Source organism: Podarcis bocagei (genome assembly GCF_964188305.1).
Source record: "Podarcis bocagei genome assembly, chromosome: 14".
In the NCBI taxonomy this organism is placed as follows: domain Eukaryota; kingdom Metazoa; phylum Chordata; class Lepidosauria; order Squamata; family Lacertidae; genus Podarcis; species Podarcis bocagei.
The window spans coordinates 56,343,713-56,358,834 of record NC_138139.1 but is presented as its reverse complement, the minus strand read 5'-3'; the positions used below and the strand labels follow the sequence as shown (position 1 = coordinate 56,358,834).

At 40.6% G+C, this 15,122-nt stretch overlaps 2 protein-coding genes across 2 annotated transcripts in view; both read left to right on the top strand.

Moving 5' to 3' along the window:
• Positions 1 to 15,122, top strand: part of LOC308573380 (vomeronasal type-2 receptor 116-like) — a 296,755-nt gene that overhangs the window by 155,981 nt on the left and 125,652 nt on the right. The window lies entirely within an intron of this gene.
• On the top strand, positions 1,361 to 14,608 carry LOC308572858 (vomeronasal type-2 receptor 26-like; the record flags this gene model as incomplete). Its single annotated transcript, XM_081169288.1, has 4 exons — positions 1,361 to 1,518; positions 2,464 to 2,782; positions 10,225 to 10,351; positions 13,591 to 14,608. The coding sequence occupies 4 exons, from the start codon at positions 1,361 to 1,363 to the stop codon at positions 14,490 to 14,492; spliced, it is 1,506 nt and encodes a 501-aa protein (XP_081025414.1). The 3' UTR covers positions 14,493 to 14,608.

Sequence of the window (15,122 nt, the reverse complement as noted above, 5' to 3'; positions counted from 1 at the left end):
GTCTGGGACCCATCAGAAGGCCGTTGGAGGTGGACCTCAATGTCCAGGCTGGATGATGGTGTCTCCACAGATGACTTCAGAGAAAGAGTTTTCTTGTTCCCTCAGCATATGTGGGCTCTCCTATGACATCCCAGGGGATTTGGAGTAGCAAAGTTGAGAAGGAATCTAGACTGAAAAACTAATAGAGTCATCACATATCACTATATTGAGTTTTGTAGGTCCTGAAGATATTTTTTAATGGGTTTTGAAAATCCAGCTGATAAACCCCTTTCCAGACACCTGAATATGGTCAAAATATAGATTCAAAGATGCTTAGGCCCCAGACTTTTTGACCCCCATTTTTATTACTTCATTAATATTACTAGTACTACATAAATGAATTCTTTTGACCATATGATATTATAGGCAAACAATATTAGAACAGATTTGTTAAAGGAGATGTTCCCATCCTCATGATGAAACTGGGCCTCAAATTTCCCCATTGAACTGAACCTCAAATTTCCCCAGATTGTGATTCTACCTTAAAATCTGGGCTTTCACATTATAGCAAAAACAAAGAATTGTTGGGCAATGCCTAATATCAGGGATGTGTAGTTAAATTTACTCTAACTTGAGCATAGGCAGCTTGGACCTTCTGAGCTACGTATCACATATTCCCAACTACCCTTCAAAAGAGAGAATAAGAGTTGTAAGACTCCAGGGTGGACTCCTCACAGGTTCAAAAAAAAAAAAAAAAGCAACTTCAAAAACAAGGGGCACCCTGGGGAATAGATAGTCACCCCTATCATTACCAGAATTGCTGGTTTCCATCCGACTGACAACAAAAAGTGCTTTCAGGGATCTTTAGCACATCAACCATCAGTTTCTGAAAGAAGTTACAAAAGCCTCATATTTTTTAGAACAAGAGATAGGCAAGAGTCTGTATAATTCATTAATCATCATTCCCGCTTCATATTTCTCTTTGGCTGTGTATCTTCCACTTCCCAGATTTTATTTGAAATCCTGTTTTGGCATTATTTCTGTTCCTTTGCACAAACTGATTTGCAAAGTTTCACCCTTTCTGCCTGCTTTCACATCAGGGCATTGATAACTTTAGCTGTGTATGAGGTATTTCCCCTTTTTTAAAGTAATTACCACTCACCCCTAAAGAATAAAGTCAACAGAAAAATGATTTGATCCAGATTATTTTCATGAAAGCTAGCTCCTGCTGAAATCAGTCCTGGTCAAAGCCACATGCAATTCTGCAGAGGGAAACATGGGAAGCTGCTTTTCGTGGGAAGACCCTTTCCACAGAAGGATCCTGCTGGTTGTGATGTTGCTTCTTATGCTGCTGTGTCATAGTGTTTGCCAGGCATATTCCATGAATTGCAGCATACGTGACGATCCCCTCCCTATTCCTCATGAGTTTTACCTGCCGGGAGACCTGGTCATCAGTGAAATTGTTTCTCAGGTCTTCTTGCTCTACAATCTCCTCTCTTTCATGGAACAGCCAACACAGATTGTGATTGATGAGCCAATGTAAGTCTCTCTCTCTCTCTCTCTCTCTCTCTCTCTCTCTCTCTCTCTCCCTCTCATAAACACACACACACACACACACACACACACACACTTGTTGCAACGTATGTTCAGAATATAATTACTGGGAATACGTCTTTAAGGAAAAGGTTCATTTTTGGAGTGAGAAAAGTGTCGTGTCAGAAGCTTGTTCATATCTATTTAGCCTTCCGCATTATACTGTTAGCATAAAGCATTAGTAAGTTTTCTCACACAAGTGTCATTGAAGTGTAAGGTTCTTCAGTACTTCCATTGGGCTTTCGCAGACTCTAGGTGGAGGAATTTGCATGTATTTGTTTTTCTCCACACTACTTCTTCTTACTCTTTGTTCCCTACCATCCTTGGCCTTCATCTGTATCCCATCCCATTGTATCATTTCATATTATTTTGGTCTAGGCATACCACCCTATTCCATCCTTCCTCTTGATTTCATCCTGCCCTTCCTTCATCCCACTCCAGATTACATATGACCAGTTCCACTTGATTGCTGCAACCGTAAATACATTGGACCCACAATCAAATCTGATGAGAGTATATGTATGAGAGGAGTATTTGGAAATATTCTCCGGATGCCTCTTCTGGTGCATTTAAATAGGTAGAGGTAATATATTGGGGGGGGTGCGTGTAATTTTTAAACTGGTCATAAGAAAATTGGTCATATTGTATTACACTGTTTGCAAATATATAGACTAAGAAGAGGCTTCCAGTTGTACCTCTCACTTGCTGTCTTCTCTGATTTCATCACTAAGTGGGAGACACTCTTCCGTTACCTTGCTATATCCAGATAATAAATAATCCCTTCTTACTTACTTGATGCAATTTCATCTTATTTATTGTTTTATTGTAATAACTGAAAGATGAGCTGAGAGATGAAGAGGACACACATATTTTTCTTGCTTCTCTCAGTAGTTGTGTCATCTACTACTTTTATTACAGTTCAGTGCCAAAGAACTACCAGCACATCCTGGCCTTAGCATTTGCTATCAAAGAGATAAATGAAAATACCAACATTTTCTCAAATTTCTCTCTGGGATTTCACACCCTCAATAGCTACTACACTGCAAAGACGACCTATAAGGCCACCCTCAGCCTCTTTTCTGCACAACGTCGCTTTGTCCCCAACTTCAAGTGTCACAACCACAACAACCTGATAGCTCTCATTGGAGGATGCATCTCTGAAATCTCTGCCAACGTGGCCGTCATTTCAGCCATCTACAAGACTCCACAGGTAAGCTGCGTGCATGCAAGTACAGATAGTTCAGAGTTGTGGCACAATATCATGATTTCGAAAACATGGCCTGCGATATTTTGGATAGCCAACTGGTTAAATGCAGTCCAAGTGATAATCTTATCAGGTTTATTCACAGCTCTTTGTAAACAGGGCTGATCCTGGAGATAAATCAGACTTGAGATAAATTTGGAGTGAAGTGGCACAGGGCTTTGTCATTTCTCAGATCAACATTTTTATCCATGATTTACTCCAGAGCTGGGAACACTCAGGATGCTGTGGGACACAAAGGCTGGGGAGAAGTCTCCTGAGGGAAAGATGTGGGCCCCTGTAGAGAAACGCAGGACAACCAAATATCTGGAGGAATCAGCAATGGTCCTAAGACCACCTCAAGTCCCTCTTCACATCAATGACTCACTTGGCCCACTAATCACCTCCTTCCCAATATTAAAGCCTTGTCTTATCCCCCAATTTCCCCCTTTGTCTCATGGACCTAAAGTTGGATAGTGGCAGCTAGAGATGGAAAACTTCTTAAAATCAATCAGAAGAGGGAGGTTTGAGGAAGTTGCACACTTTTTTTTGCAGAAGCCGATCTCATGCCTCACAGGCAAGAGCTTGTGAACAGTCTTCAATACTGATCTTTCAATAAACTTCTCACTCCAGAGTTCTCTTCAGGTTTTTCAATCTTTGACGTGAACCTCATAGCTCTGCTCAGCTCACTCTCTCCGTGTTTGCAGTTCCCATCCTATCCAAGATGATTGTTGTATATTGGAACTATCTGTGCCCTTTCTAGCATATTTAAGTGATGGGGGTTTATTATTATTATTCTGTGCCCTGCACTGGCATTAAAAAACAAAGTTAGAGAAGAACTTTTAAAACATTTTTTTTAAAAAAAGCTTATTTATTTAAGAATTATTATCAATAATCAACAAAACTACCCCCAAAATAACTTTGTATCACAATGTTACATAAGTAAATGTAAGTATAATATTTATTCAGAAAAAAATTAAAAATGTACTCTTTCAGGAGATAATTATTTTCATGGCAATATTGTATAAAGGACCTCCAGTTTTGCCAGCATCTATTTCTATATTAATTGCCACTTTTGAGATAAAATAAAATGTTGTGTTTTTTTTAACCATTCTTATCAAATCCCAAAATTTCTTCAAACCATTCTTTCCAGGAAATGAGAAAAGTAACTTTCCATTTTAAAGCCCATACCACCCCTGTAGCTATGATAGGTGACATATAGCTCAACAACATCCATGGCCATCGTACCCACTAAGGGCCAAGCTGAAGTATCTACATGAAGCAAACCAGCATAATGAAAACCCTGGGCACTAAATGAGCAGAGACATAGCAGGGAGCCCTATTCCTACTGTAGCCAAATCTGTGGGAAGCCAAATCTCCTTGCTACCAGAAGGTAGTATCAAGCGAGGAAGGCAGGGAAGTGTCTACCCCGGAGCATGACAAAAAAAGTGTCTCAAGAGATGGTGGGTGGGGACTTTGCTCTTATTGTAGATGTGATCTCCTCGGTCTGCTCTGGACACTACCTAAGTTAACAGCTCTGTACTGAGATCTTTCATTTCCAACCCTCTGGCTCAGCTCACCAATTCCCTGTTTCTGCTCTGACTGCCGGAGTTGGGTCTGGTCATGCTCTGGAACATTTGTTCTATTGCATATAAACTTCTGGGGGCGACATGCCAGTGGCTAAATGGTTTGGTGGCAAAACAGAGAAGACCACGTGAAGAATACTTGTGCATTTTATTTCAGCTCACTTATGGATCATTTTTGCCAATACAACATGCCAACACTTTATTCCCCTTTTTGTACCAGATGGTCCCAAATGAAGCCCAACAGCACATCGGGGTTGTGCAGTTACTCAAACATTTTGGATGGACATGGATTGGGCTCTGGGCTGTGGATGATGACAAAGGGGACCGGTTTTTGCAGACAATGGCCCCAATGCTTGATGAAAACGGCATCTGTTATGCCTTCATCATAAGAATACCAAAATGGAATTATGTGGATGAGATGATAAAATATGTTTTACAACGTGTAGAATACTATTCAACTGTCTTCAAGGAAAAAGCCAGTGTGTTTTTTGTATATGGAGAACCTCCATCCTTTCAGGTTTTGAGAATGCTCATTTTTGTAGCACCATTCTTGGAATTGCCATTTCGGGGCAAAGTCTGGATTGTTACATCTCACTGGGATTTTGCATCACACTCTATTCAAAAGAATTGGGATTTACAAACCTTCCATGGCTCCATATCTTTCACAGTTCACTCAAATCAGCCTGAGGGTTTCCAAAAGTTCCTTCAGATGGTAAGACCTTCGTGGTTCAAAAGAGATGGCTTTATTCAAGACTTCTGGGAACAGGCTTTTGACTGTTTGCTAACAACGTCCAAGGAGTGGGAAGGAGAGGAGAATAAAACCTGCACTGGGGAAGAGAATCTGGAGAGTCTTCCTGGAGGTTTGTTTGAAATGAAAATGACTGGCCACAGCTACAATGTCTACAATGCTATCTATGCTGTGGCACATGCTCTGAATGCTATATTCCAGTTCAAATCCATGCATAGAAGATTGGAAGATGGACGAAAAACAGTATTTCAGAATGTGGAACCATGGCAGGTAATAAAATCAGATAATTTTTTAGGTACAGTGGTGCCTCGCAAGACGAAATTAATGCGTTCCGTGAGTCTCTTCATCTTGCGGTTTTTTCTTCTTGCAAAGCACGGCTATTAGCGGCTTAGCGGCTTAGTGGCTATTAACGGCTTAGCGGCTTAGTGGCTATTAATGGCTTAGCGGCTTAGCGGCTATTAACGGCTTAGCGGCTTTAAGAAAAAGGAAACAAACTCGTAAGAACTCGCAAGACGTTTCGTCTTGCGAAACAAGCCCATAGGGAAATCCGTCTTGCGGAACGACTCAAAAAACGCAAAACCCTTTCATCTAGCAAGTTTTTCGTCTTGCGAGGCATTCGTCTTGTGGGGCACCCCACAGTCCAGATCTGTGTATTGGGTGGAAGGAGGAGAGGAGAGGTGCTACGGTGGAGAGAAGAAGTGGAGTAAAGAGGGCTGGTTTTCAGATTTGGCTCTTTGCCATTCCTGTCAGCAGATAGTGGGTTGCCTGCAGAGGAGGGAGCCCAAGATGATCAAGGCTCTGGAAATGAAGCCTGACAAGGAACAGTCGAGGGAGTTGCGTATGTTTAGCCTGGATAAGAGAAGAGTGAGAGGAGATGTGATAGCTATCTTCAGGTATCTCAAGGGCTGTCCCATGGAAGATGGAGTAGATTTGTGTTCTCCTGCTCTGGAGAGTAGGACTGAAACCAAAGGTGTCAAGTTACAAGAAAGGAGATTCTGAATGAACAGCAGAACATAGTAGTAGTAGTAGTATTTATTGGGTTTTTCAAAAATGTTAAATCAATTTACTTCATATATATATATATATATATATATATATGCAGGTTTTGGTGTCTTCGGGTGTCTTCCCGTGTAAGAGTTGGGGTGTCTAGGCGACGTTTCGACGAGGTCTCACTCGTCATCTTCAGGCTGGTGCTTTCGGCTTCTTGTTACTAGAACAGAGCAGGATCTCAGTGTTTGAGTTCCTATAAATACTGTTGAGGGGGTGTGGTGTATAGCCTCCAACGTTCTGGGCAGAGAGGAAGTTCCCAGGTTAGTGTGCCTTTTCTTCTTTTGTTCATTAATTACTTGAGGGATATCTTGAGTGATTTCCCTCAAGTAATTAATGAACAAAAGAAGAAAAGGCACACTAACCTGGGAACTTCCTCTCTGCCCAGAACGTTGGAGGCTATACACCACACCCCCTCAACAGTATTTATAGGAACTCAAACACTGAGATCCTGCTCTGTTCTAGTAACAAGAAGCCGAAAGCACCAGCCTGAAGATGACGAGTGAGACCTCGTCGAAACGTCGCCTAGACACCCCAACTCTTACACGGGAAGACACCCGAAGACACCAAAACCTGCATTCCTGTACCCGTGAAAATCTACGAAAGCAAATATATATATATATATATATATATATATATATATATATATATATTCACTTCCCAACACTCCCATGTTGTTGTTTTTATTCTTATCCTTAATCACTGTATCACTGTATTATACTTGTCAGGAAGAACTTTCCAACATGAAGAGCTGTCATGGAAGCTTGAGCTGAGATTCTTGCATCGCAGGGGGAACTCTCTTGCCATCTATCTAGAGGACAAAACAGAAACAAAGGGAATAGGATTTTAAGGAACAATGATGTGTCCTTTGAGGTCAGCTAGGATGCTTATCATTACCAACTGTTGCAGTTTTTCAATTTCCTTTGCCTTTTTTTTACTAGATAGATGATGATAGATGATGATAGATGATATATAGATAGATGATAGATAGATGATAGATAGATAGATAGATAGATAGATAGATAGATAGATAGATAGATAGATGATAGATAGATGATAGAGATAGATAGATAGATAGATAGATAGATAGATAGATAGATAGATAGATAGATAGAGATAGATAGATGATAGATGATAGATGATAGATGATAGATGATAGATGATAGATGATAGATGATAGATGATAGATGATAGATGATAGATGATAGATAGATAGATAGATAGATAGATAGATGATAGATAGATGATAGATAGATGATTGATTGATTGATTGATTGATATAGATGATAGATAGAGAGATAGATGATAGTTAGATGAAAGAAAGAATGATAAACAGACAGACAGACAGACAAACAAACAAACAAACTGAATTCATAAAACTAGCTACTTGCCCAATTTTCTGAATCTTATCTAACAGCCTTGGTATGTTGACCAGGGCTTCTTCAACTGTTATCACAAGGTTGTCCACAAAAGCTTTCAGTTTATATGCTTTACTCCCCACCATAATTTCTCGCCAGGATCTCTTAGACTAGTATAAGCAATATGGTGACATGGGACAACTCTGTCTTGTTCCCTTTGTAATTCCACATTTTTCAGTTACTACATTATTCACAATCAGAATGGCTTTCTGCTCAGAATATATGGCATCAATTCCTCTAAGGAATGGCTCTCCAAATTCCATCATTTCTATTGTCTTTTTCATAATAATCCAAGAAAAATTATCAAAGGCCTTCTCTGCATCAATAAACATCAAAGCCACTTGCTTTTCATTCCTGGCCTCCAGATATTCTTTTATGTCTATTATATTCCTTGTATTATCTTTCATCTGGCAGCCAGGTAGAAAGCCAGCTTGATCTTGGTGGACTGTTTCTTTTAATACTGTTTTCAAATGGTTTGCCAAAATATTGGCAAATAATTTGTAGTCATTATTCAATAGTGAGATCGGCCTGTAATTTTTAACTAAAAGTAAATCTGAAACCTGTTTTGGAATTAATGTAATATAAGCAAGAATCTGACAATTGACTCAAATTCATTATCTTATTCATTACATCTTTCAATGGTTGTGCCAACTGATTTTGCAGTTTTTTGTAATGTTTAGCTGAAAGTCCATCTGGTTGTGGCAATTTCTCTGTTTTAGCTTGCCCTGTTGCTTGTTGCAGTTCCATCATCATTATTGGTGCATTTAAAAGATTTATCTTTTCTTTTGGAATCTTTTTAGGACATTCTACTTTAAATATGGATCAATTTTATCTTCATTTTCCAATCCAACTTCCTTGCTTTTTTAAAAAAAACTGCTATGCTAGCAATTTTCCTCATTTGTTTGCAAACTCAAAATTTGTGTTTTATCAATTTTATTTTCCATTCAATTTCTTGATTTACCAACATTGAAAATTAGGTTTGTAACATCTTTATATTCTGTTTTGTTGATTCATTTCCTGGTTTTTTAATTATTTGTTTTTCGTGTTTAATCAGTTCATCGAGTAACTCTTTCTTTTTCTTCTCTCTTCTCTCTCTTTTTTTTGCAGAGTATTTTGTTGTATAAAAAAACCTCTCATTACTGCTTTAATTGTGCCCCAAACAATTTATATCCATACATTGCTTCAAATTTAGTTCAAAATAATCTCTCAGGGTTTTTCCCTGCTTTCTGCAAGGTAATTTTTATTGTCTAATAAGCTTTCGTTTAGTCTCCATCTGAAAGGTGAGTTTTCTTCTCTTCTTAATTCCAACAGTAATGAATTATACTCCAAGAGTGTCCTAGGTTGTAGTTCCACTTTTTTAGTTCTTAATGTTAGTTCATTAGATATCCATACTGATTAGATATCCATACCGAGTTGATTCTTCCCCCAGATCAATTTGGCTCTGAGATAAAAGTAAATTCTCTATCCAATGGGTGTTTAAATCTCCAGTTAATTTAAGATTTTCTACCATAGACTGTTTTTTCTTCAATCCAGGTCCATCAATTTCTACGGAGCATTGTATTCAACAACAGTGCTGGAGATACTGTATACTTTAATGAAAATGCAGAATTAGTTGTAGGTTTCGATGTTACAAACTGGAGGATTTACCCCAATGGTTCAGTGATTAGAGCCAAAGTTGGAAAACTGAACCCTCAGGCTCCTTTCGGCAAAGAGTTAACCATTCATGATGATCAGATTGTGTGGCATAAAAGCTTTAATCAGGTGAGATGTAGCAGTCTGAGACCAGACCTGGATGTACACTGACCTTTTTAATGTCATTAGAATGATTTTGACTATATCGTTCTAAAACATAATTGCTTAAAAAAAGTTAATTACTTCCAAAACAGCAGTTCCCCTCACTGCCTGGTTACTGGTTGCTCTGCAGCACCATCTGGTGTCCCATTTTAATAATGCATGATCAACGTTCTAAGCTAAACGTAATGTGGCTCTTACGTTTTGAAAATCTTTCATTAACCCTTTCTTAATCTTATAAATCATGAGTGTAGATCCATCCCAGATATTGTAAAAAAAATAAAATCAATGCTGAGTCCCCTAATGTTGTTGGACTATGTCTCCCATCATTATCAGGCAGGATAGCCAATGATCAAGGATGATGGGAGGCGTAGTATAATCTGCCAACATCTGGAGAATGGAGACTGAATGACAGAGAGGCAAACAAGTTTCAACACTTTTGAAAGTTTCTTCCTTTTTCCAGAATTTGTTTTGGTCAAATCCCGCATTATCTCTTTTCTTGTTTAATTACTTTATCTCTGCTTGATATTTCCATATTCTGGGCATAATGACAGTAATCCACTCCATGTTAGGCAGAGTAAATAATTTACACAACTGAAACTTGGCCCCCTAGTTTCTTGTCAAGGCCCCCTATTTATGCGGTTTTCACCTGTGGCCCCTTTGGAATATCCTGGGGGCCTCCAGGGGGCTATATGGCCCCTGGTTGAGAAACGCTGATCTAGGATCTAACAAATGTCCACAGACCCAGGTGGCCCATGCACACTCTCTTCATCATGAGGGTTCATATATTCCTACTAATCTCCTGTCCGTGTTTCTGTGCAGGGACTGCCAGTTTCTGTGTGCAATGACAACTGCTATCCTGGCTCCAGCAGGAAAAAGAAGGAGGGAGAGAAATTCTGCTGCTATGATTGTTTTCCATGTCCAGAAGGGACGATCTCAAATCAGAAGGGTAAGAGGCAACATGGACAGAGATATCAAGACACTCACTTAGCGTAATATACTCGCTCCTCCTTTCTTTGGAAAATGTATGTCCCCTTGAGTGCATTCTGCAATACATATGTTAAAGAAAACTAAACAAGCAACTTTATTTTTAAAATTTTGTTTTTAAAAAAACAAGGACATTTTGACCTTATGCCAGTCACTATTTTACCAAACAGGATTATTGTGAAGATCTAATGAGGGGAATGATATATGCTGCATTGAGATAATTGGAAGAAAGGCAGGATTAAATAACAATATATTTTTAATTTAAAACAGACTATTAAGGGGTATTTAAATCACACACATCAGCCATGTGATCAATCAGATGAATATTTTAAAAATGGAAAAGTGGGATCCATTCTCTGGGAGTTCCGCACCTAAAGAAAAGCCCTTTACTGAACCTTTGTCAGTCTCCGTATTCAGAGACCTCAGGCCATAAATAGATTCAGGTGGCTAGGAGGCCCTTGAAGTGTAGCTGGGTTCCCACGAAGTGAGACACAGTGATAGCAGCAAGAACCTTTATTGAACTAACAGAACTGGCCAACAAGGGCAAAGCAACTGCTTGTATACATTTCTGAAGAGCTAGGCCACTCCCACTCTCAATGTAATTGGCTGTCTAAACTCCCAAGCTGCGCATCATAACTTTGAGTTTAAGGGCCAATGGCAGTAGCCCAAATCCTGAAACATTCTGCGATTGGACATCAAGTATCGAATCAGAACACAGGGGCTCAAGCTCAGGCAAACACAGAGAACCAAATACATCACAGCCCCCTTCTTCCCATTTCCTTCAGATATATATTTCACCTCTGCTTTCTTCCACTCAGTGGATTTGTAACTGGATGACTGACCGAACCCAAAGAGTGCTCATCAATGGTTCCTCTTCATCCTGGAGAAGAGTGACTAGTGGGGTGCCACAGGGTTCTGTCTTGGGCCCAGTCTTATTCAACATCTTTATCAACGACTTGGATGATGGACTCAAGGGCATCCTGATCAAATTTGCAGATGACACCAAACTGGGAGGGGTGGCTAACACCCCAGAGGAAAGGATCACACTTCAAAATGACCTTGACAGATTAGAGAACTGGGCCAAAACAGACAAGATGAACTTTAACAGGGAGAAATGTAAAGTATTGCACTTGGGCCAAAAAAATGAGAGGCACAAATACAAGATGGGGGACACCTGGCTTGAGAGCCGTACATGTGAAAAGGATCTAGGAGTCTTGGTTGACCACAAACTTGACATGAGCCAACAGTGTGACGCAGCAGCTAAAAAAGCCAATGCAATTCTGGGCTGCATCAATAGGAGTATAGCATCTAGCTCAAGGGAAGTAATAGTGCCACTGTATTCTGCTCTGGTCAGACCTCACCTGGAGTACTGTGTCCAGTTCTGGGCACCACAGTTCAAGAAGGACACTGACAAACTGGAACGTGTCCAGAGGAGGGCAACCAAAATGGTCAAAGGCCTGGAAACGATGCCTAATGAGGAACAGCTAAGGGAGCTGGGCATGTTTAGCCTGGAGAAGAGGAGGTTAAGGGGTGATATGATAGCCATGTTCAAATATATAAAAGGATGTCACATAGAGGAGGGAGAAAGGTTGTTTTCTGCTGCTCCAGAGAAGCGGACACGGAGCAATGGATCCAAACTACAAGAAAGAAGATTCCACCTAAACCTTAGGAAGAACTTCCTGACAGTAAGAGCTGTTGGACAGTGGAATTTGCTGCCAAGGAGTGTGGTGGAGTCTCCTTCTTTGGAGGTCTTTAAGCAGAGGCTTGACAACCATATGTCAGGAGTGCTCTGATGGTGTTTCCTGCTTGGCAGGGGGTTGGACTCGATGGCCCTTGTGGTCTCTTCCAACTCTATGATTCTATGATTCTATGATTCTATGAATGCAAAAAACATTTGAACAAAAGGAACAGTTGCCTGGCGAATGAAAGGCTATCTCCAACAAACCCATCTGAGGGTGTCATGATGTTTTCCGGAAGCATGGCTGCGTGGGAAGGGATGTAGAAGGAAGGCAAACATCAAAGCTCCCATAAAGAAGAGAGGGAAGTCAGTGCAGAAGGGACCTTGCTGCTGCCAAGAGGCTGGAAGGAAAAGCGCTCCCTTCTAAAAGGTCCATGTCCAGCTATCCTAGGGAGCCCTGAAAGACTCCTCAGAGGCTCAACAGCTTCAACAAAAAAGAATAGGGCAAGCCTAGTTTTACAGTGTTTTAAACGGTTCTAATTTTGGTTCCTCTGTTTTGCTTTTGTCGAGTTGGGGTTGGGGTTGGTTAGATCTTTAGTTGGGGTTGGTTGTCATTTTAATGTGGGTATAACTAAACTGTTATTATAGTTATTATTGGTTTGTTTGTTGTGTGTATAGGATATTCTCTTTTTTAATGTTTGATGTTTTGTTGTGTTTTTATATAGGGTCTAAGCCACCCAGAGTGACTGTGGAAACCCAGCCAGATGGGCGGTAGAAGAATAAAATTATTGTTGTTATTATTATGATTATTGCTGCTGCTGCTACTACAACTAATAATAAAAGAAGCCCTGCACAGCAAGCACAAAATTGTCACCAAACTTTTCTTTTCCCTTTTGGAATACATTTTATTTTGTAATTAATTTATGAAGATTTTCAATAACAACAAGCAGATACGAATATACTATGGGAATAAGGGAACTTCCTAGTGCATTCTTGGTTTTAGATGAGATCTGCATCTACTAGACCCTCCAAGTGTCCTTATTTTCCAGGGACATTCCTGGTTTTACAGAAGCCATCCTGGTTTCTGATTTGATCCCAGAATGCCTTGCTTTTCCTTAGGAATTCCCTAGTTTGATTGGGGAAAGGTTAGCGGCTATAAAATAATCTGACCCCTGAGCCATCTGAAGGCAACCCTGTATGTTTAATGTTTTCTGAATGCTTAATGTTCTATTATGTTTTTATATCTGTTGGAAGCTACCCAGAGCAGCAGGGCAAAGTATAAATAATAAAAATATGTTTATGTAACTGGACATCCCTATTTTCACCAGAGGAATGTTAGAGGATATGCATGTACTAGACCAAGCTCAGCAACATTCAAACTCTCTCCCTGAAATTATGGGTGTCCAATCTCTTGGAGTTTGTCAAACAATTTCAAGAACACTTTCACTGCCTGCCGTAACTGATTCTTTCATGTAGATGTAGGTCATCATCTTGACATTTTTAATTGTTCCTCCACCCTCCAGATATGGATGCCTGTGTCAAGTGTGCAGAAGAAAACTACCCAAACCAGGCCCAAACAGGGTGTGTTCCAAGGGGGCTGAGCTACCTCTCCTACCAAGAAAAGTTAGGGCTCAGCTTAGCTGTCTCCGCTCTGGCTTTCTCCCTGATCACCACCTTCGTGCTGGCGACTTTTGTGAAGCACAAGGACACGCCCATCGTCAAAGCCAACAACCGCAGCCTCACCTACCTCCTCCTCCTCTCCCTCCTTCTCTGCTTCCTCTGCTCCTTGCTCTTCATTGGTCAGCCTGGAAAAGGGACCTGCCTCTTCCGACAAATGACTTTCAGCATCGTCTTCTCGGTGGCCCTTTCCAGTATTCTGGCCAAAACCATCACCGTGGTTCTAGCATTCATGGCAACCAAGCCCGGATCCAGAATGAGGAGATGGGTGGGGAAGGGGCTGGCCAATTGCGTGGTCTTTTCCTGCTCTTTCCTTCAAGCTGGCATTTGCACCCTTTGGCTAAGTGCTTCCCCTCCATTCCCAGATACAGACGCGCAGTCACTGAAGAGTGAGATCATCCTGGAGTGCAATGAGGGTTCAGCTGCCATGTTCTATTGTGCTTTGGGCTATATGGGTTTTCTGGCCATTGTGAGTTTCCTTGTGGCTTTCCTGGCCAGAAAGTTACCTGACAGTTTTAACGAGGCCAAATTTATCACGTTTAGCATGTTGGTTTTCTGCAGTGTTTGGCTGACCTTTGTTCCAACCTACCTGAGCACCAAAGGGAAATACATGGTAGCCGTGGAGGTCTTCTCCATCTTGTCCTCCAGTGCTGGGTTACTGGGTTGCATCTTTTTTCCTAAATGCTACATCATTGTGCTGAGGTCTGACCTGAACAACAAGGAAAGCCTAATAAGGGGAAGAAAATAGTGTGTGTGTGTGTGTGTGTGTGTGTGTCCATATCTTAGACCTTGAGTAGTCCTGGGATATCATTCACTCTGACCTCTGATCTTGATCTTTGAATAAATTTGTGTCTCATCAGTTTCCTCTGTGTTGTTTTCTTATTCTTGACCAGCTCCAGACTGGGGAACTATATTTTCTGGATCATTATTATGATCTGGATGTGGATGCAGGGGAGGGCAAATCAGGTTTGGTTCGGTTTGGATCCTATAGAGTCTGATCCAGATTTATAAATCAGGACCAGAAACTGTGCATAGCTCTGCCAAGAACTTAGATTGAGCAAAAAATATTTGTGGGGTCCAGGCCCCCACCCAGGTCAATGGGCATTGCCATTCAAATGCTGTGAATGCGCCACTTCTTGTGACCAATTATGTGGGGTGGGGCTTACCTGCCCCCCATATTTTATTCAAGTCGGCACCCCAGGAATTTAGGGTGTGATGCAGGGAACAAATTTAGTAATAACAACAATCTCTCTCTTGGACAAAAGCAGCCTTCAACTTCCTCATCAAGTGCCACTGACTACATATATCTCAAAGAAGAAAATACACAGTACACAAGGAAAATTATAATAACACCAATCATTGCCAAAATTACTAGTTT